At 33.4% G+C, this 23,536-nt stretch overlaps 1 protein-coding gene across 2 annotated transcripts; it reads right to left on the minus strand.

Moving 5' to 3' along the window:
• Positions 1-3,214: 3,214 nt before the first annotated feature.
• On the minus strand, positions 3,215-23,156 carry LOC120336394 (bifunctional 3'-5' exonuclease/ATP-dependent helicase WRN-like). 2 transcript variants are annotated; one of them, XM_078117850.1, is made up of 27 exons: positions 22,388-23,156; positions 21,152-21,400; positions 20,454-20,769; positions 20,290-20,343; positions 20,162-20,209; positions 19,472-19,710; positions 18,645-18,712; positions 17,962-18,145; positions 16,881-17,070; positions 16,153-16,259; positions 15,491-15,632; positions 15,293-15,356; positions 15,117-15,175; positions 12,568-12,669; positions 12,105-12,184; positions 11,521-11,703; positions 11,053-11,215; positions 10,042-10,201; positions 9,617-9,770; positions 8,858-9,047; positions 7,733-7,880; positions 6,768-6,955; positions 5,811-5,973; positions 5,182-5,332; positions 4,504-4,590; positions 4,258-4,432; positions 3,215-3,771 (listed from the first exon to the last, which is right to left on the minus strand). In XM_078117850.1, the coding sequence occupies exons 1-27, from the start codon at positions 22,513-22,515 to the stop codon at positions 3,682-3,684; spliced, it is 3,882 nt and encodes a 1,293-aa protein (XP_077973976.1). In that variant the 5' UTR covers positions 22,516-23,156; the 3' UTR covers positions 3,215-3,681. The 2 variants fall into 2 exon arrangements, with proteins under 2 accessions (XP_077973976.1, XP_039259998.2); XM_039404064.2 differs by having other exon boundaries at positions 3,215-3,774; positions 22,388-23,155.
• Between the last annotated feature and the right edge of the window lie 380 nt (positions 23,157-23,536).

Below are 23,536 nucleotides of genomic sequence, written 5' to 3' on the forward strand. Positions count from 1 at the left end.
TAGGCCCTACTTATCTTTTGCGGTTAGTCGACAAAGAAGTAAATGATCTACTCGCTCAAGTCTGATAAAAGGCGTCCCAGGTCGAATTCTATTTTAAACACAAATTAAAAAATGAATCGAGCCAAGGGCGCAGTCACTTGGATAATAATCAAAGCCAAAAAAACTTAACAATGAGTGACTTCGTAATCCTCAAATTAATTAAACTATTAGTAGCTGTGCGACGTTGTATGGACAAGCAACACTCATCATTTATGAAGACATTTTAACAAACCAAGCCCGGATTCAGACGACGAGAGATCGCATGCTTTTCCACTAAGAAGGCTCGTCTGCACAGTGACACATTGCGAGCCTTTATAATATTTTCGATGTGGCGTCGCATATAAATAACTCTTAAATTCAAAATTTAGTTACATACAAGTAGGATTGCCAACTTTTCAAAATTTCAATAAAAACACTAATGAATTTAATAGTGGCTTACATTGTTGGTTTGAAGATGAAAAAAAACACATCAGTATAATATATACGTCATTTAAACAATTAACAGTTTAGTTAGATATTTTACTCCGCAATCAGCTCCAACCTAAAGACGACACCAAATGCGCTGTAACGCCCATTGACTCCAATTTTGACAAACTGGCAAAGCTCTCGTTTAATGTTGCAAATGTTAAGCGTTGAACGGTATTTTTAGAGTTGCCCTAATTAAAATAACCAATAAATCAACGTTCATTTGATTCCACCACATTTCATCTTGCTTCAAAAATGATCAGTGACCAAAACTGAGAAAACACTGTGCTAGAGGGTTGCAGGCAGGGGCGGATTATGCCCCTTTGGTGCCCTAAGCACTGAAGACTTTGGTGCCTCCTTATGTGTAATTTGATTATAAAAACAATAAACCACATTAGTGTATTATCCATTAAAAATAATCACAGCCAAAAGTAAATAAAACAACTTTTAAGAACATTTTTAGGTTTTTTAACTGTTGTATATAAATAGCCGATATATATATACATCGGCCGTTTACTGCCGATATGATATATATATCATCAAACACGCAATATCGGGCCGATATATCGGTTGAGTTCTAATCATGAGGGAGTGTAACAATAAAGATTCATGCCTCCAGTCTCAACGTAAATCGAAATACCAAAGGATACAAGTCACAACTGTTGTGGAAATTTTACCGGTACCTAGTAGTCTACCTCAGGGCGGTTCAAAGTTGCTAGGTTGGAGGACCGCGAAAACTTTTGAGGAGGTCTCGCGGTCCGCAAGTCAGAGAAAAAAAAAGTGATCGAAATATCGCGAGTTTACGTACTTTTAATTTAATAAACAACGAGAGTTTACCGTTCTAATCAGACTATTATTATGCTGCATGGATGGCGTCTTTTAAAAAAGATGTATAAAGCCCTCAGTTTAAAATTAATTGCCGAGAATTACCGTTGTATTTTCCGCATCTCGCGGTCAATGTCGCTTCAAATTATATTCTTTCGTGACAGATATTACTTGAAAACAAACCAGACACTGTGTGATGGGCAAGGAAATACGTTTCCGCCGTGTTTTCCTCATGTCACCTTTCTTGTGACACTCATTTTATTACGAATTGTTATATATATATTTGAGTAATATAAATACTTGCAGCGTGAGCAAGCTTTGTGCCATCGTCAAATAACAACCAAGTCCGTCTAAGTTGGTATTTCGGAACCTAGCTAAAAAAAACTGGATTGCGTCGGCTCTGCGTTTCGTCACTACTGTCACATGGCCCACGCTTGAAAACAGAGGAGTGTTTTTATTACTAAAATAAAGGCACAAAGCTTTAGAAAAAAAGGGTTTGAATCTTGAGATGCCGACCCCAGTTGGAATAGCTAAAAAAACTCAAAAACGTTCTACTATTAGATACAAATATACGCTGTAATTGTTCTGTGGGCCGCACGCAATGTATCAGCATGACAGGGTTTAGACCACCTTGGGCCTGGTCTACCTTATCAAAAAACTCCCGACTTCGCTAACCACTAGATCGTTGAAATGCGATCGTGAAACCGCCACATAGTGCAAATAGTTCATTGGTCAAATTGTTGAAGGGAAAAGAAATTTTTTGTAAAACAAAAATGCAGCAACAAAAAGAATACTAGGAAGAAAAAACTACAACAATTTAAGAAAACGACCATTTCGTGTCAAATAGCCTAAATAAGGATCAGTGTTTATTTTTAATAAAGAAGGTTAATATGATACTTGAAGACGAACAATAAGCAAACATTTTGAAGTTTGAGTCGTCTGGTGAACTCGTAATATTTTAATAAACACCGATAAACTATATAAAATTCTGCTCTAAATTTTCTATGGTGCCCTAAGCACGTGCTTATATTGTTTAATGGTTAATCCGGCGCTGGTCGCAAGACATCTCATCTTCCCAAGGTCGATCACCTACATGCAGTGGTGGGATTCAGCCGGTTCTATAGAACCGTCTTACAGAATTTTATGAGATCAGCCCTACTGGTTACTGTCAATGTTCCGTTTGTAACAGAACCGCCTGAAAAATATGACTTTTGTGATGGAACCGGTTGACAAAAAATTTGAATTCCACCACTGCTTACATGCGCTCTCAGAATAAACCTGAAAAAACGATTTCTGTTTCTATCTGTGCTTTGGTCCCAAAATTCTGCATTTTTCAGATACTTTAATATTTCCCGGGCGGGACGTAGCAACAACGGAAGATACCACCCCGAGTTGGAAGGCAACGGACTAAATAGATTCATCGACTCCAAGTGCCAGGTAGTTAAAATTCACCTACCTACCTACCTTATCAATATTTAATAAGGCAGCAATTGAATTAACCGAACCGAGAACAACTCAGACAAGCTATACTGTCGGGACTCTCGTTTTTATCATGACAAAGAAAAACCCACCGATTCCTAAGTCCATAGCGGATATACCTGAAGTGCAGTTCGATTTCAGTGGTGCATTGGCAAAGCATACCCATATCTTGCATAATTCAACAGCCATTAAAAATATTTACTGAATGGATTTTTCAAGTACTAACGAGTTAAAACTGCAGTGATCTGAAGTCAGAGGTGATTCCCAATGTGAGGTATGAGAAAAGTCCGCCAACTCCCACTTTGGGCATTTTTACTCTATCCTATTCCATTCGATTGTACCCTACACAAACAAAACAACTACAATATCTGTACTGCCTAACATAGTATTACATGCACTTCCCAGGCCACACTTCAATTTACTTTCAAAACTGAAAATAAATTTATATAAAAAGTTATTTGCAGATTGTTGAAGAACCAAAATATAGGGAGAATCTAACAAAATATGAAGGCAGTGAGGTACAGGTATATTTCAAAGAATTCAAAAAAAAAAAAAGGTAACGAGTTTCTTTTTTATATTTAGAAAAAAATGCAGCCCCACCAGTAGGTGCTTGGCGTGGTATTGATGATTTAATGAGGGTAGGTGCCCAAATGCAAATTCGATATTCTGCAAAGTAGGAAGAAAGTTTTTGTCAACCCAGAGTTGGGAGTTGATTTTTAAAAGAACTCGGGGTATGAGTTATATTTACCCAGACTCTACAGCCCCAACCACTCCCTCACTCAAAAACACATAAATGAAATTTTGCGAACTACTTCACATCCTCATTGATCATTTGCATCCACAAGTTGAGCAATATACAATTTCGTGCTTTTATCAAAACATTTTATTTGTTTTTCTTCGTTTAAAGTTGAATTTTGAGCCTCGTCCTCGACCCCAGGATGGAACTTTTCTTTTTGTTGATCCCTTCTAATCATAATGATAATATAGGAGAAGAATCAAGTACTTATATTGCAGAAAATAACATTCATTCAACAAGGAGTTGGAAATTTAAAAACTCATACTGAGGAGTGGCGAATGAGAGGGTGGGATGAAAAATTAAGTCTTTGTATCACAATGTGTGATACCAATATAATACCAATACAAATAACGGATTATACAATAAAAAATGCTGGCGTTAAACCAACCATAAAAAGACCTGTTGGCATAGAATAAAGCTAACTTAAGATACTATGTTTTCTATTTGACTTCAAGGCTTTAAATTATTTCATTCTCAACAAAGTCACTTGCTTTTCCTACTATATTTTTTTTAGTTGGCAATATTGTTACATGGGAGATATCATGAACCAAAGATCGTCAAGTGCCTAAATACATTTAATGCGTAAATATATTATTAATTTAACAAATTTATTTTACTCCAAACATGGGTAATAATATGAAATACAAACATACCTTAGAATATGAAGTTGATTTATCATCGTCGTCGTAGTCAGCAAATCCACCAGGAGATGAAGGTGAAGGATTAGTTGAATTAGGAGTCAAAAAATGTCTTGATGTTGTTACAGCCTTTCTTCTGGCTAATTCTTCGCCCCCTGATAATGATATTAAACCGAGCTTTGACCCTCCACTGTGAAAAAAAGTATACACTACCAACTTTTCTAAATTTCATTGATATACTGAATATAAAGAAATATATACCTGTCTGCTTTCAAAGTAAGTTGTGTGTGTGGTCTGCATACTTTTGTTGCTTGGAATTGCTTCAGATTAGCGATAGTTTGTGAAGGTCTGAAAAACATGTTCACAAATTGATAAATACAAATTTGCTGAGTAGGACAACATATTTTCAAAATAAACTTTTTTATACAGCTTTAATGAATATAGTTTTGAAATTGCAGAACAAATTTCTGTAATGGCGCTAAGCAGGGGGTCGCTGTTAAGTTATCATAATTAATATTATCTATATTTATCTTCTCAACAAGCTAATGCTCAAAACTGCATTATTGGGATGGTATGGTTCCAATGACCACTTGAATGGCATTCTATTGTATAAGGCTATTGAACTTCCCTATAGTTTGATTTTCAGGGAGGCTACAATCAACTATGTGCAATTTTTTATGTACACTTTGTACTCCATGTCACACAGGAAAAATAAACAAATTGATAAGGTTGACAGATTGGTAACTTAGGTTTAATAAAAGGTGCAGTGAAAATAACTGTAAAATATATACCATAAATACTGTCAATGCAAGTTCCATCTATGGAACGAACACAGTTAAAAAATAAATATGCTGCAAAAATCATAATTCCATTGTACAATATACATGCTAGTCAATGACAATTATAAAGTGTAAACTGATAAATTTCTTTTTCCTCTACCCTTTAGAAGAATTATTCTTTGAAATGCTTCCTGATATTCCATAAGATGTCATTCCATACTTGATCATCAAAAATGCTCGAACTATTTTAATTTGCATCCATTCAATTGGCATTGTGACTTGATCCTTGATTGGATAGACTCGACTAATATCTAAATCATAACAATTCATAAGATAAATTGGATCAGTATAAAAAAACATGTTCTAAAGTTAAAAGATCTTATTTCCTATGCATTGATGTAATTCTTGCTGCACGAGCATTTTTTGCATTCTGAAATGCTTAAAAAGCAACAAAGTACCGGTAATTGTTACATATAGGTCAGAAATAATAATACTTATGGTTCATGAACACACATTCTTTAGCACGTTGTTTTGTAAATTTTTTATTGTTGAAATGGAAGATTTTTTTTTCTCAATCACTGAACCTTAATCACTTTCGAATAACAATTTCTTACAGATTGACTTATCTCCTATACTGTCATTACATATCTTTATTTTCAAATTTTCCTTGGCATTTCTGTGGACGATTTTTGAAAAAAAAAATCTGCCCAAGCTCAAGTTGTTTTCTTGTTTTCTGATAGAGACAAAAAATTACTATCTTCCCCAAATATCTGAAATCTGCCTACATACCAGAATTGAGTGGTGGTTTTCGTATTCCTTCTTCAACATTATTTATCAGTTCTTTACTGATTCCAAGACGTTGAAAATTAACGGGGTGACCAGCATGTAAAGCTTCAGCAAGATGACTTCCTAACGTTGATAGTTGCAATCCCCTTTCTTTAGATATTTCCTCCTGAAAAACAAATGCAAGAATCATTGATATTCATTTAATCCAATATGTGATTCAATATTCAAATATCAACACTCGTTGGCAACAACATCTAAGCAAATTTTTGATTTTTCAGGTGTTCCACAACTCCACTTAAACAAGCGACAACAGTTACTTATATGATGGATGGATAATTTGAAATAAGTATCAGTGGAACGGATTGACCCTGAAACTGAAAACGTTTTCGACTGCTTGTATCGGCAAGTTATAAATTCACAAATTGGTCACATGATAAAAGTATAATTCTGAAAAGTTGCCGTAACATAATATATTGTATATAACAATTTCAGTGTGAAATTGAAGATGTCCGCAACAACTAAACATGCAGCTACAGTGGTTCGTTAAAACCCTATCTTTGGATATTTTAGAACTCTTTATTCCCTTCTCACCTTGCATAAAAACTACTTCATTTATTCGATCTTGAATGGATTCTTAGCCCCAATATTAAGGTGATTATAAGCTATTGTTATGCGCGAGTAACACTCTTGCTTTTGTACAGTACAAGTAATTTATAATGAGTGCATCAAAAAGGATTATAGTAGTAAGAACTCGAGTATATTATTATAACTACAGCAAATATAAATTCTCCCCTTGGTAACAATTCTTTCCAGGTTAGGAAATGTGGTGCTATTGTATCTAATAATAATAAGAAATTGTACCCAGCAAACATGATGCCAAAATTTTGAGACACAAAAAGGGGTTTTGTGTAACTTTCTACCCAAGTAATAGTACTTATTATTATTTATCAAACTACCTACCAATGCCATTCCTCTGTCATGAAACAAATTATAAGTGATTTTGACAGTATCAGACATTGATTTTGTGGGAACTCCTGTTTCATTCTTGACTCTTTTATCAATAGATATTTGTGATGAAGCCAGATCGCTGTCTTCTTCAGGAAAATTATTAAATGAAGCTTGATGTTCTTCACAAAATGATTGAATAACTGGAAAATTGTATTATAATTGAAGCAAGATTTTATTAAAGCAAGATCAAAAGTAATAATCCAAGAAACTAAGGGAAAAGTTTCATTATACAAACTCACAAACAACTGCTCAAAATACCAGCTGATAGAAACTGAGAATGAAAAAAGTATCTTAAATTGTTTTTGAAGATTGTTTGAAGCACTGAATAGAAAATCTAAACATAAATTTGTAACCACAACACATAGTGACATGGCCCATTGCCAGCTTATATTTGGCTTTGAACATGGTAACATAGTTGGTGCTCACATATAGAAACAGACAGTGACCATTAAGATGGTGGGGTTTTGGGCTCTCCAGAAGTAGAAGAAGTACACAGAAGTGTACCAAAATGGAGGTAACTAACTTTGTTCGCCTACTTCACATCAAGTTGCGTAAAGGGACGGAAGCCTATGGACAGGAGGTATATTCACTTGACTTACACAAACAGTCCCCGAACTCGTATTAGAACTAAAATAAAGAAAATCGGAATAAAATTATGGCCTAACCCTAACCTGGTACACATACTACAGGAGTACAGGGTTTCGTGCAATGACATGTTCCAGGAGAACTGGGTTTGATATTTAAACTGACTATTCATCAAAGATATGAACTATACACAGATGATGATAAAACTATTTATGAAAAGTTTATTGGGCAGAAATGTTACGAATTTTATTTACTTGCATGGAAGCCTTAAGTCTGATCAACCTTAGTATTCATAAGATCGCTGGCCAGAGACAAAATCAGTATATAATCACCTGCTACAACTTGCTCTCCCAATCTTTTAACTTTAACTACAGACATTCCATCAACTAATAACAACATATCTTTATCTTTTGGTCGTACTTTTGCAAGTTCAAGAAGATCTTTGTTGTTGGCTACAAGATGAGGTGGAATGTCCATATCCTGAAACATCACAAAAGATTTTTATGAATGAGCAAACTTGGGGATTTGGTTTGAGGAAACACTTCTGACAGAAAAGCAGGTTTATTTATAAAATTATATAAAGTTTTTTTGGCTGGCTTTTAAAATTCAGTTTAGCCTACTTCTTACAATAACTAATATCGACGATATCCAACTCGCAACTGTGTAAGAATGTCGCAACAATATGCGCCGTGGGTTCACACAAAAGATAACAAACAACCTGCGACAAAGCGAAGAAAATCGTTTAAAGATTTCCTTGAAAATGAAACACCTTGCTGACGGCGAAAAGTGGCCAATATTCTTCTGGATTATTTTAAAATGTGTTGAAAAAAGTATTGGAATACTTTAATATTCGAATATTCGATTTTTTTGGACAACCCTAAATACCAGAGCTTCAAATTCTTAAACAAGTGATATTCAATGGAAGTTTCTAATATAACAATATATGTCAATCTTTGACTATTGGAGCTCATTGGCAAATCTTCTAATAGCTAGGTTGAACAATTCACAAAATTTAGTCAAAATTGATTGACCCCAAATAAAAGTTTAAGTTATAGTGACATGACATTTACCATATGATATGGAAATTAATATATATGTTTATAAATATGACACAGGGAAAATATTTATATAGAAGCAAACTGCCAATAATGGATGATATACGGCTAGGTCAATGACTTGGTGTTGGGTACATGTTACTGGGTGTTAGAGATGTCCTCTGTACTCTATGTGACATCACAGGTTCAAACCTGATGGAGATAATCACAAGTGATTGGTTACTGCTTACGCCACCATACATTTTCATCTGAACATCCGACATGGTATAGTTACTGAACGAGTGGTAATGACCTACCATATGATTAAGCCAGCGTCTTATAACATTCCTCTTTCCAGGATAAATAAAAAAAATGACAAAGAATCAGTGTTAATAAATAGTTAAATTGAACGCAAATACATACATGTGCAATATTATTTCTCAACGAAAGTAACAAACTATATAATGGTCCACTATGTTCATCATTCTCTCCAGTCTTTTTGTTTTGAGTTGATGTTATTTTTTTCACACTGGCATTCATGATATAGGGACCTAGAGTGAGTTTGTCCAGTTGTTCTCTCGTAATTTCTGTGTATGGTGTTGAAGGTAAAATCCTGAAAATAAAAATATATGAATATATTATCGAAACAGTGAAATCTCAACTATGAACATAGATAAGAAATGTCCCCAGGATTTAAGTTCATAAAGAAAATCTTAATTCATTTTGAAAATACTAATTCAATATAACGTCTTCATCTTATCAAGTTCAAACCTATAGTGATACTATTTTCAAAAGATCAGCTTATTGGCACAGACTGCAAATTCATTACACCAGGACAGATGGTAGGATATCTTTATTATTACAGACTTTTCTATGCTATCTTCAAACAATACTGGATAGTGAAAATAGTTCCATGTACCGGAATTAAGAATCGTATATCACAGCTTTAAAAAGTTCGTGTTTTTGTACACGATCCATATTATGAATCATGACTCATTGAAATATGATAAATGTTGCCCAATAACATAGAAAATTTGGCAATTCAATTTCTAAAAAATAAACCCTAATAAAATACATAATTCAAATTACAATTATATTAGACAGAATTTTGCAGTCATCCCGGTAAATATTTTTTTATAGTAATATATGGAATTAATTTTGCCAAAAAGCAAATCATTTTACTCAGCAGATTGATCAACTTGTTGATTAGTAACAGGAGTAGCGTGTGATGTTCTTGGTTGTTTTTCCATCAAATCAACAGTGGGTGCCAACATTAATTTTAAATCCGGTGAAAAAGTTCTTTTCTTAATCCATTGTGATCCTTTTAAACTGATTTCTGGAATAAAAAAGCAATTTTTTGAATGCCTATTTAAATCAAATAATATAATAATTTTATGAAAGGGATTTTTACAACAACGAACATTCAAACAAAAACTTAAAAATGAATAAAAATATATTTAAAAAAAAAATCTTGATAAATGTAATAATACTTACTGCAGCTAAAATACCCAAACTTTAATATCCTTTCCATCTCTTTTACAGAGCTAATGAAAGAGATCTATGAATCCGAAGTAATAATGATAAAATTCTGTTATTTCTTGACTTACCAACGAGTGAACCAAAAGATCCCTTCTTCATTTGTTTTTCTTTCAAATACCCAGCATTTAATAAAGCCTTCCCCAATGCTTTCCACCATTTCTGTGTATGATTAGAACCCATTCCAAATTGAGCATGTCGCAAAAACCTATCGAACATTTTCTTGCTTTTCTAAATAATAAGAATTCTCATAAACCAGTGACTTACACCTAGTTGTAAGCTTCATATCCTAGGACCTAGAGATTCCGCATCCTGCTTACTCAGGTGATGTGGGGTTCATCTGTGCAATCTTAACTGTTATTTGTCTAATCGCAGATTATTAAATGGCATTTGGATTATTCCATCTGGTGAATTAAGCGAGATTATTTATCGCACAGGGTTGACCAAAACTGAATAATAACAATAACAGTTGAATATGGAATATCAAATACATTCCAATAAAGCACATAGATGCTAATGTAAATTCAATGAGTTTGATAGAGGATATTACAGTTTAAATAAATGAAGGTTTGATTGGCTTTCAGTTTTCAGAAATTAAATAAAGAATTTTTTGTCATGCTCTGTAATTTCACATAATCGAGCATTTGGCGTAAAAACATGTATTTGTGATTGTGATAGAGTTAGGTTATGCTCTTAAATAACGAACCCTTTTTTAAATAAGAAGTTAGGGAATGCTCTAATAACGAACCCTTTTTTAAATAAAAAGGTACTTCAAACGCCTAACTGTTTTTATCACAAATACCTGTTTTACAGCCAAATGCTCTTGTGGAGTATTTTCATCTGGGGATTTTTCCTATGCAGTATGCAGCAAAATTTTCTGAGGCGAATTTTCCTAGAACCGCTGAAGTCGTCAGCTGATAAGTGATTATTCAGATACCCTAAGTAAAATGTTGAACTACAGACAACAGTTACTACATCAGGCTAGTTAATATGGAGCGTTATGGCATTGAATATAGTCTAATCATTCATTCCCAAACTATTATTTACAAAGACACTCATTTTCCAAAATCTTTCTGACATACTGATCCAGACAAAAATGAAGTTGGCATTCCAAGTCCAAATCTCTCCCCAGTAATTTTGATTGCCTCGAACATTTGTTTTGCTTCATCCCCAAAATTTTTTTCCTCACAGCCCTCTGTGATGTCATAACAAACAGTTCCACCACTTTTTTTCTGATTCTCTATTCTGCAAATAAACACATTAACTTAAAATAACACAATTCGGCCTGCCAAAAGATTTTGAATGAGGTAAAACATTCCCAAACTAATAACAAACTAACAAAACTGGTATCCACGGGACCACGTATATTGGACTATTTTCAAAGAGTCTAAACATTCGTAGTTAAAATACGATATGTTTACAAACTCTGATAAAAATCACAACTTTTCACCCAAGATGGCAAAAATTAAATAAACAAAACGAAACAGATATTTCTGTTATATTTAGCATTAATTTCAAATTTCATTCAAAATAAATTGTTAGGTACAAACCTTCTTTTGCAATTGTCACAGCATTTTTCTGTTCCAGCAATACTACTTTGAGCTCTTTTATCAAAATGAGATAAAACTGATTTTCGTCGACATCCAACTGTTGCCAGATAATTCTCCATTTTTAAAATCATTGCTGCCTTGTGATCCCGAAATTTGGGATTTGATATATCCCGCAGAAAAAATCTGAGAAAAAAAAGCACTAGCAAAATTTCACCCAGAAAATAGCTGCTCTGAAAGTATTATTCACAAAAATTTGACTCCCCACATCCATCTGAGCAAATTCAATACTGATTTTTAGTATCATGTAACACTTTTTGGACTTGCTTTACAATTTTCATAGCGAAATCTCAAATTTTGCGAATACAGAAAAAACATGCATTTTGATACAAAATACAAATTGCTAATAGGTTCACACAGCATGTTCTCGAACCCCCTTTGCTCAATTTTATGATATAATTTCCATTTTCCAGTGCCATAAACAAAACTCAATATCAAGTTATCAGTATTCATCACAACGGAATTTGAAACTTTAATCAGTATGAGAGTAAAAAGTACAAATATAACTTAACTTTCATTCAAAGTACCTGTTTGTGTTAAAATCACCAGATGTAAAAAATGTATGACAACTTGATGGTAATCCATCTCTTCCTGCTCGACCTATCTCCTGAAATTCGAAAAAAGAAAGTTTAACGGTGAAAGTCGAAACAACCACAACCATAGCTATAATATTGACATGAGTCATAAAAATACAAACAGTTTATCATCGAAGACTGGCATTATAAAGGACATCCATCTTCTTCCCAAGTAAATATGAATTTTGTTTGTTTGTTTGTGTTATGTTTTTTGGTTTCTTTTCATGTTATTGGAGAAAGTGCAAAAATAGGAGATAAGTAGAAAATTAAAAAAATTCAGATTGTTTTTACAAAGAATTATATTCTTATTTGAACGCAATTCACGCATATAATTTTCTTTAATATGTAGGTATACCAGTCTGGAAAAAAAAAAATCAGTAAAAATATTTGTAGTTAGAGAGAATAATAATATGACCTGATAATAACTTTCGATATCCTTAGGAGCTCCATAATGTATAATTCTCCTTACATCTGGTTTATCTATTCCCATACCGAATGCTACAGTAGCAATAATACACTAAAGAAAAAAGAATTCGATATATGGTCAATCTATGTAGACAAAAGTATTTGATCTTTTAAATTTGAAATGCAATTCCATTAATCACATGCTAGATCCATTTTCTTCATGGGCAAAGGGCACTCAGACCTTCACTCTGAAAAAGGCTTTGTACAAGTCACTAATATATGAAGCTATTGTCTGAGATGAGGTGGTGGACATAGGATTAAAACTCGAGATCTTTACCCTGAGACACTCACATAGATAGATACAACACTCTAAAGCAGTGATTCTCAAACTAGAGTTTGAGAGTCGCATTCGGCTTTTAGCAACCTTTCCTGCGGCTCTTAATGCTTGAAAAATTAATTACTTTCAAAAAAAAAAATTTCATTGAAAACTAATCATTTACTTGAAATTAAAATGCGTAAGTCTATTAGTTAGTCGAATGGATTCCCCCATGTTTATTTGCGTAGCGTTGACTAATTTATAAGATGCAATAGTGACGCAACAGTAAGCGTTTTCGCGGCCACTTGGAGACTTTTCGCTTGGAAAGATTTTAGAAATGGCTGTAATCATTGGCTTGCGTTCGTAGATTTTCAGTTTTTGTCGCATATCCGAATATTATTTAGGCCTATAAATCAAATAACTCAAATGATTATTTTAATTTCTAGAGCATTTCAATTTTGTTCCAGTAATCGAAAATAGTCCCGAAATATCTGGCGATCATCTCAAGCAGCTACTGCACCTTGCATCCTCCGATACGATACTTCATTTGGAAAATTAATTAAAAACATTGGAAAGTCGCCAATAAAGCGTTTTTTACCAGTTAATGGTTAATTTCATCATAATCTCTGATTGTCTTTGTCACCACGATCGTTTCGGCGGCGATATCCTAAAGTTGATATTCTATATTCCCGCCCTTTCTCGTTTTTTTGCAAGAATAAGGGGTCGCTGGATATCGAAGTTTCATATTTCTAGTATACCCTTGCGTTCAAATCAGCGGCAGCTGTTGAATACATTAAGGGCTAATTTCGAAACCAAATTAATTTTATTTTGAGTTTCATCCTCTGCCTTAGATTTGATCTTCCTTTTCATCGCTTGTAAATTGACCGTGCCTGTTTAAAGTGAACGGTAACAGAGATGCAGATATTTAATAAAATGATAATTGAATTCTCATGCTTTCTATGGTGTTCGTGTTATTTTAGTATTAGATAGATAAACCTAGCAAATTTACGATTGTGTGAATCCTGAATGTTGATTTGAAATAGCGATTGAATAAATTGAAAATAAAGGAACTTCTAGGCCTTTGTTTTAACGTTTTTTTCTAACAAAACAACACCCCGATAGTTATTATAGCTAAAATACTTACTGAGTAATGCTCAATTTTCTTTACGGAATTTGCAAATTCAGCACTTCACTCAATGATTTTGATTATGTCATGCCTTAAGGCCTAATTATTACTGCCCAAATGCTTCAAAATTTGACAATTGTAATCATTTTCGATGATAATAGACGCAACAATTCGTGAACGAGTCAGTGTGCATTGTTACAACGAAATTCACGATTGATTTTATGTTCTACTCTTGGCTCAACGGCCATGCATGGTCTAGTAAAATGTTCACATATTCGAAACATTACTTGGCCAAGGATGGAAGGGACCGCTAAAGAGTTGATACAAAGTGCTTTGAAGGGAGTAGGACAAGACATTTCTTATCTGGTTACAACTTAATGAGTGTTTTTCAGACAAGTAACTCATACCAACTTTTGGAAAAACTTTCGGTCATTTTTAAATCCAAGCTATTTATATAACTAGAGTTTTTAAAAGACCTAAAATCGCCTTTTTCACAATGAAACGCCGAAAAGTCATTTTAACAATTAATTTTAATCAACTTTATGTTCGTTAAGAAGTCAAGAAGTGACTAATGAAATGTCACCAAGCATGCGGAGTTTAAAATCTGGGAAATTTATTTTAAATACCTAATCTGGTTTGACGTTTCTAAATTTACAGAACCGTCGGTACGTTTGTTTCAAAATATGGAATTGAAACGATACGTTAAGTGCAAAGATAAGCATTTAACACCATAACGCAAAGACAACGACTTTTCAAATTTGTCGTTTTTTTCTGATAGCGATCGCCATTGGGAAATCTCGCACAATTCGAGATTGAGTTGGAGACGCACGAGTTCGGTGTCCAAGCAGAGCGGCGCAGGTCACGTGGTACCGGATATTCGAATAGTAAAAATGCCATTCGAATATTTTATTATTCGAATATTTTGCCCCTCCCTAGTTGTTACGTGTGTTGTTGTTACGATGACTTGGTATTATAAATACGCGCTTAAGGTTTGTTTCTATTTTACCTTGCGTTGTTTGTGTGCGGCTCTTCATAACTTTGAGATTTGAAATGCGGATTTGAGATTTGCAAGGTCTGAGAGACTCATTTTATAAAACCCTGTAAAAAATTTCATCACCTGTAACTCATCCCTCATGAACCTATGATGAGCTTGTTTTCTTCTGTCCATTGACATACCTGAAATATTTGGAATGATGATCTAAGAAAGGGAGATAGGCAAAAAATCTAAAAACTAGATTTGAAGGCAAATGATAATAGCAAAGCCATTAGAATAAAATTGATGACTGGAGTTACCTGCATGGTAGATTGCTGACCTCACCCCAAGTGATTTAACCACAGAGCCAATTCTGGCAGTTTCCTGCAAAATTGAAATCACAGTCAGGAGATTTAGAAAAAAAAATTGATAAAACGATTGCCAAATGAAGATTACAAAAAACTCCAATCTATATATTTGAATAAAGTTTATATTTCGAAAAAAAAAATCATACATACTTTCTTAGTAGGGCAATATATGATTGTTGGGCCATCAAATTCATATCTGATGGCACCTCTAACTGATTTTTGTATCATAAGAGAACGTAGATCAGAAGCTGGGTCACTCGTTTTGTTGTAAACATCAAGATAGAGATTGACTCTAAAAAGAAAATAATTGCAAATTTGAAATTTCAAAACTGGAATAACAAGACAGGATAATATTCATTACCATATAAATTGCATCTCTACAATTTTTTACAAGAAATCTGTTCCTTATATTGATTGATTCATTTAGTAGCAGAATCTTATAAATACTTTTCAGGAATTATTCAAAATGTATCAAATGTTTGAATAAATGAAGAATAAATTACATTTGATATCAATTTGCATAGACAGAACGGTACTCCCGTAGTATGTGTACCAGGTTATGGTTAGGCCAAAATTTTATTCCGCTCTTCCTTATTTTAGTTCTATTACGAGTTCGGTTTGACTGTTTGTGTTAGCCAAATAAATATACACCCCTTGCCAATGGGCTCCCGCCCCTTTACACAACTTGATGTAAAGTAGGTGAACAAAATTAGTTACCTACATATTGGTACACATACTTCTGAAGCGCCAACAGAACTTACTTTACCTATTGACAGATGTTAGACAACTTCTACTAAGGTCTTCCAACTTACCGATCAAAACTTGTCAAAGTGATTACTGGATTCTTAAGTTTCAAAGATGCACAAATATCTTTCCGAACCTCCGGAGTAGCAGTTGCAGTAACAGCCAATATAGGAACCTAAAAGTATTTATTAGTATTACAAAAGGCTTGAATAAACCGTGACCCAGAATTTGAAAAAATGATTGAAATATAATCTATCAAAACGATATTTAGCGAAGAATATCATCAAGATGGACCCACAACTACCTAATCTTTAAGAGGCTTCTTCACACCACCCTGCAGCAACATAAATAGCTACTATTTTTGAAAATACCAGAATCTTTTTGGTTGACCATCATTACAATGAATATGAATAAATAGAAATTGATACAGAATATTAAAATATAGTTTTTATCTTGGTTTTATTCCCGGAATTTGAGATCAAAAAAATTTAAAAATTGGATTATCAGTATATTATGTTCCATAAACTGGTATATAATTTAGCTGAGTAAAAACCAGGAAACAGTTACTGTTAAAGTGAGCCCAAAAGAAAACAATTTTACATGATTGCAACTCTAGTTTTCCATGGAATATTCCCTGATACAGCTCACAGTCAAAATGCAGCCAAATTTTTCAAATAAAATAGTATTATTAAGACATTAGCTAGGAAAAATAAAAAGGCAAGCATATTGTTGTAGCCTTCTACATTTGAAGTGTAACACTTAAAATAAAAATTGAAATTTTGTAGCAACAACCTACATTTGGAAGTAATTGCTTCAATTGCCCGAGTTTTCTGTAAGAATCTCTGAAATCATGACCCCATTGTGATACACAGTGAGCTTCATCAATTGCAATGAGTGAAATTCCGACTCTCTCGCTCAATTCCCTCAAATTAGATGATGCAACAGCAGCATACTCAGGAGTTATGTAAACAACTCTGTATTTTCCTCTGGAACAAATAACATTGATTTCATTCATTTTACAAGTTACTCCAAGGTTAGTTTATTTGATGTTCTTGAAGTATGCGTATCAAGATGGCAGACAGCGGAACGTAGTACGTGTACCAGATAAGGGTTAGGCCATAATTTCACAGTCATAATAGAACAAAAATAAGGAAAATTGGAATAAAATTATGGCCTAACCCAAGCCTGGTACACATACTATGTTCCGGTAACCACCATCTTGGTACAAATACTTCAGGAGTACAGTTTATTTACATTTGATGCAAATATAATTGTCGAAAGTAAAATCTTCTCAGACATTCACTGTCCAGCTCCCAAATTTTTGAGAGATTTTAATTGTTAAACCCGTTTCCCCATCTCACCCAATGTGTAATTAATTTGATGACTAATGCCAAACTCAGCAGCTTCTGTTCCAACAAACAGTATATACCAAGGGTATCACTAGTTGCTTCGACAGAGAATTGTTTGGAGCATAAGCAGAAATTGCCTCATTTAACATTAGTAGCCTATCTATTTGCACCTCTAACACAACAATAAATCTTTGTTTCTCTATATTCGAAGGAAAATTCTGTTTTGTTAATGCCCCGTCTGACCTAAGTTAGAGAAACCAATACAAAATTCAATTTGTGAACTGTGGTAGAGTTTTCAGCCGCTAATTCATGTTAAAAAATTAATGCTTAAAAAAGCTTTTTAGTTTTGCAATATAGTTGTTATATTTACATCATACTATTGTAACACCAACTCCTTTAATAAACATTAATGATGTAAATATAACAACCGTATTGCAAAACCAAAAGCTTTTTAAAGCAAAAAGTTTTCACCATGTTTAATGATTAAAAACTCCACCGCAGTTTATTAAGTAAGTAATCGAATACTACCTCATCATTGCACTATAAACTTCTGCAGTATTCTCTTGTGCAGAACCAAGAAAACAAGCGGGAATATTATTAGTTTCCAATTTTAAAACTTGATCTTCCATCAGCGATATCAGAGGTGATATACATACTGCTGTACTACTTAAGTATACCGGTGGAAATTGATAACACAAACTTTTGCCATAGCCTGGATGAGAAAGTAAAATATGTAGGCTATACATTTTATAGAATAATTTAAGATAAAACTGTAAAAACAAAAACTGGTCTGAAATTTGAGAAATAATTATATAGTGTATATGAGGAACGTCCCAACAAAATTTTGTAAATTTATAAGAAATGATAGGAATACAGCAGTTACAAATATTTTTCTATCGAATCATCATGTTTCACAAGTTTATTCCTAGTCTCATGAAAGCAACCGCTTTTAAGCAAAAAGTAGGATTAGCCTGACGTGACGCATTCCCTGTGTGCTGTGGACTCATACATTACATTGATTAATGGCATTGGCACACTTACCGGACCTGAAAAACAAGGTCTCTAATCTACAAATACAATGCACATTATTTAAGCAATTTGTTGGGAATAGGCCGTTCTAGGAATGAACCCATTCATTCACAAATATATGAGGTTAAATCCATCACCATCAATATAAAACATTGACATTAACCTTTAAATAAGCAAAATACCTGTTGCCATAACAACACATTGATCTCTGCCCTCATTCAATGCTGCATTTATAATTTTCCATTGCATCCTTTTAGTAAAAACAAAATGAAAAATCAAATATAGGTTACAGAATGGTAACCGAAGAGAAAAAATTTTGAGAAAAAGAATTTGTTTTATACATTTTGGAATTGTAGAATTTGATAACAAATTTATTCTACCGATAACTAAGTTTTCTCTAGTGCATTCATGGAAAGATAGTTTGAATCAAAGATTTCCAAACTACCCCTTCCATTTAAGACAATGTTTTCTACAAATTCATCCAGATTTGTTATGTGAGAGCATACCCTAACCCTATAAACCTAACTGTTCTTATCACAAATACTTGTTTTACAGCAGTCAGTCAGTCAGTAGTTTATTTTATCACAAACCGAATGTAAACATTGACAAACAAAATAAAAAAAATAAAAAATTGCATTTCAGTGTGAAAGGAGACGCGATAAACCAGAGATGGTTACCGAGCAGCGTCACCTTTGAGGCAGTGAGTCTAATATTAAATCAGAATGAGAAAGAAGTCAAACATAAAATACTAACAGAAGCCGGGCTTGAGCAACATGCTATTGCGGCTATTTTTCATGCGACAAATTTTCCAATGCTGCGAAATTTCTTGCGAGAAATTTCATGCGGTAAAAATTTTTGGATACGATTGCACAGTCAAGTAAATAAACCACTTTAACAATAGCAAGGAGGATCAGTTTGATAAATTATGATGTGAATCGTTGCTAATCTAAAGTATAACTTTTACAGAACACTTAAAACAAATATCGACTGAAAAATAGTTTATACTTACGGCCTAAACTTTGAATGGCCAAAATACTCTTTCAGAACATCAGTATATTGTTTGTCAGGAGGAATATAATTAGGGTCGAGTAATTCTTCTTCATTGAGAGAATTATCTTTACTTTTAGATCCATCCTCATCTTCTTGGATTGTTATATCTTGTTCTTCACCAAAAGGATAATCATCAATAAATTCCACATCATCATTTGAATAATCAGTTACTATTTTTGAGCCTTGATCATGGAAGTTCTGTAGGACAAGATAATGGTTTCAAAAAAAGTAGCATATACAGCTCAGTAATTTGACAAGAACCATGACATTGGAAACTATGGATACAACTGAAAAATTATATATAATGTGTGATAATATAGACAGATGGACTTTTTTTTTGCACAGCATTTAAAAAAAATTTCGATGATAAACTATATTCACAGGTATTTTTCCACTGCATATAGCCAGATAGAAGATATAACATTGTTCATGTTAAAATTGTGAATGAAATGAAATAAATACTTTTATCTTAATATTATTTTCAACCATGATTCTATGATGACATGATGTTGTTTGTTTGTATGATGGCTCCAATAAGGAGTCCATAATAAGGTATTGCAGCATAACTCACTCAAGGTAGTAGTTTTGTTCACAGGAAAATCGAAAAAATGGAGAAAATATGCTAGGTGAATATAATCAAAATATTTACCTTATTTTGATAATCATAACCTTTTTCACTCAGAGGAATATCATACTTCTAAATATAAAAATATGAATATTGAATTATGGTCAATGGAATGATCAAACATAAAATGACGAGCTTGAGAAAAATATTACCTTGTTTTCAATATTATTGGCTGCTTCACCAGATGACACTAAACTCTCTATTTTCTGTAATTTATATAGAAAAAAAGGAAACATTAGAAGTCAAGAAGTCCAGCAATTCAGACTGGAGAAATGGCTTTTGATATTATTCAGATTGAAGTATTTTGGTAACAAACCTCAATTTCAGCTAGATCCAAGTCGTCATCTTCAAACAAATCCTCATCTTCATGACTTGTAATCTTTGAAACATTGGTATTGCTTTTCGGTTCTATTATGGAAGAATCATTAGGGAAAATAGCACAATTGTTGAATTGCTTTTCATATTCAGCTTGTTCTTCTTCTTCAATCAGAAAATCAATGTCATCTTCAATGGCAAAATTTTTTTTCGGCTTTTCAGATAAAACTTCAGAATTTGATATATTGTCCTTTCCAGCTGCTTCGGAAGAAATTGTCTTATTGCTTTCTGATGAATTGGACAATGACGACGTATTTCTGAAAATAGCAAAAACAAAAATTAGAAATCAAGAATCATTTGGAATATATTTAGTGAATACTAGACAGTAGACTATTCAAATAGTAAATTTCGGAAATGCTTCATCATGCACTAGTAATGTTTAATTTTCTGAATCAAAACGGTAAAAATGACTAAAAACTGATTATCAGTAATTACAGAAATGAGACGGTCTAGGAGTGAAAAAAGAAGATGCTAGAAATGGCTATGAAGTTAGTTTATTTGCCCCATACAGAGACAAAACAATCTGGAAATATAACAAATGAAAAAACTTAGATTTTAACACTTTTTTTGCCAATTTCAATTCTTTTTCAGTATGCATAGAAGAGTAACAGTAAAAATAAAACACTAGATAAAACTAACCCATTGTTTTTGAATATCCATTTTTTATTAGAAACCAGTGTTTCATCTGATGTGCTGGTAACATCACTAATTTCAGGTTCAGCAGATTTATTACTCAGTTCATACGATTCAGAACTTGTGTCAACAATAATGCAGGCATCGTTTGGATTGTCTTTTTCGTTATCACAAATAGATTTTGAACATGTTCCATCAAATATCTTCCTCAACTCTGAAAAACCATCTTCTAACTTTGACAGTGTTGCAAAAATTCTGGAATTGAAAATTGGAAATCTGGAAGATATAGGCTAAAATAGTACAATAAAAATTCAGGATTTAAGGTGTCTCGTTTTGTTTTCGGTTGAGGTAGGGTATGGAAATAGTTGAGCAGCAATTTGTTTCATATATATGGACCCTTTTCAAAACCCTTTTGATTGAAAAGCGATTCAAAAACAAGACTTCAACAGCTGGTGTTTGCATCAGAAATAAGCAGTTCTGCAGTTGATCGAAGTGGATATAGTCTATATTGAAGTGAGATTTATGATATTATGAAAGAAACAAAATCGAGTTATCCCACAATGCAACAATATCGATAATCGTCTGTCATTGCTGCATTGTGTTATGGACCCTAAATGATATTTTTTGGTTTGCGGAACCTCGCTCAAAACAGTTTAACACCTAAGCACTGAATCACCCAGAAATAAAGAACATTAATCACTGAGCGAGCAAAGTTATACAGTACAATAGGGCACAGTTCTCCGTTTTCAAGATGTCAGAAAATACTATTTTAATAAAACAAACACTGTCTGGCACGATGCAGACCAGCCATGTTTTGTTGTCACATGACCAACATTACGTTTTTGGCTGAAAATTACTGAATGCTACAGTAAAAAGATTTTCTCCGGTAGATGGGATTATTTTTTCTGAGGAATTCAATACTGACGTTTGTAGATTGTAGCACTTCCTTCATCTTTTAATTCATTGCGAAGTTGACTTGTGGCGATATGCAGGCCTATACTGTCTCATAAAAGGGGACAGTGGGGTTTGCATTAACTGATTTTTATCTATCATCATTTTATGTCTAATTTGGAAACAAGAATGCAGACTTCTGAACTTTTATTTAACTTTAGTTAAAATAAAAATTTTGGCTGTATCCAGGTATTTTGACATCGCATTTTATTTGATGTTTTAAACCGTTATGGCGTTTGCTTCGCTATACTGTACCCATGAGACTGGCAGAAATCATGAATTAAAACAAACCTTGTCTTAGCCGATGAATATAACTCGTCTGATTCCTCTGTATTTCCTTCTATTTCAGCAACAATATCTTGACCGGATTCACAGATAGTAAGAATCCGATCGATGATATATTCACTGCTCAATTCCATAAATTCATTAACATTGCAATAATAACAGAACAATTACATCAAGTAACCTACGGCCGATAGATGTTCTGCAGAAATTTCCCGCCGTGAGGTTTGTTTACCTATACGGATTTGGTTTACCTCTGTCTGTAATCACTGGCGGTGTATGAAGTTTTGTTAGAATAAAGTTGGTTATAATAACCAAATAAGCCAAATTTTGAAATTACATGGAACAATGTACATGGAAATTATGGAAACAATGTCTATACATAGGATTTTCATACGATAGACCTTTCCTATTGCGCCTGACAGTATTAAAAGCCCGATAATGACGTCCGAATTCAGATTCAAACTTAAGAGACATTTATTATATTGGATTATTTTGGTTCTCTGACATAAACAATACAAAGAGTAAGCAAAAAAACAAAATCCAGTGATAACTGGGCGACGAGCATAACTTAAAAAAAATTAAAAAAGCGTACAATTTACGTGCCCGCCTACCAAAAAAGAATAAAACAAACACAGAAAAACGCGATCCAAAAACAGCAAATTGAAGTAAATAATTGAATGCAATAACTTCTATCTTTTAAATTAAAATGTGAGACGTGTATGTGTAACACAACAATGCTTTTCCTACAAAAACATGGAACAACAAAAAAACACTCCCTGGCGCAAAACGGTGATGCTGTAGGCCTAGTTCAATTTCATTGCAAAAACAACACAGTGACAAAAAATTGGTCGGTAAACTGCGGCCCGCGAGCTAATTTATTATTTACAGATTTATGTGATAAGTGCTGCTGTATGACGCTTGTTTTGTAATGAGTAGCGTCAGTTCTATGCCGTTCGAGTTAATAACGGTTAATCGAACTAAATATTTTTTGCTCACAACGATTATCACGCATATTACGATTGTTACTTTCAGGAAACAACATAACATACTACTTATGATCTTTTCCATCAGATTTGTGAATGTTCGACAACATGCAAGATTTTAAATGCGTTATGAGACGTGTGAACGTGTTGGATCTGGGCATGGCAAACTATT

The sequence above is a fragment of the Styela clava genome, chromosome 11 (genome assembly GCF_964204865.1).
Source record: "Styela clava chromosome 11, kaStyClav1.hap1.2, whole genome shotgun sequence".
NCBI classification, from domain to species: Eukaryota; Metazoa; Chordata; class Ascidiacea; order Stolidobranchia; family Styelidae; genus Styela; species Styela clava.

Excerpts from the sequence above, each read along its gene's own strand:
- LOC120336394 (XM_039404064.2), bottom strand. The coding sequence starts at position 22,515 with ATGGAATTGAGCAGTGAATATATCATCGATCGGATTCTTACTATCTGT. Across the intron at positions 19,711-20,161 it reads GTTATGATTATCAAAATAAG|AACTTCCATGATCAAGGCTC; the intron begins GTAAATATTTTG and ends CTTGTCCTACAG. Across the intron at positions 4,591-5,181 it reads AAGAATAATTCTTCTAAAGG|ACCTTCACAAACTATCGCTA; the intron begins GTAGAGGAAAAA and ends CATGTTTTTCAG.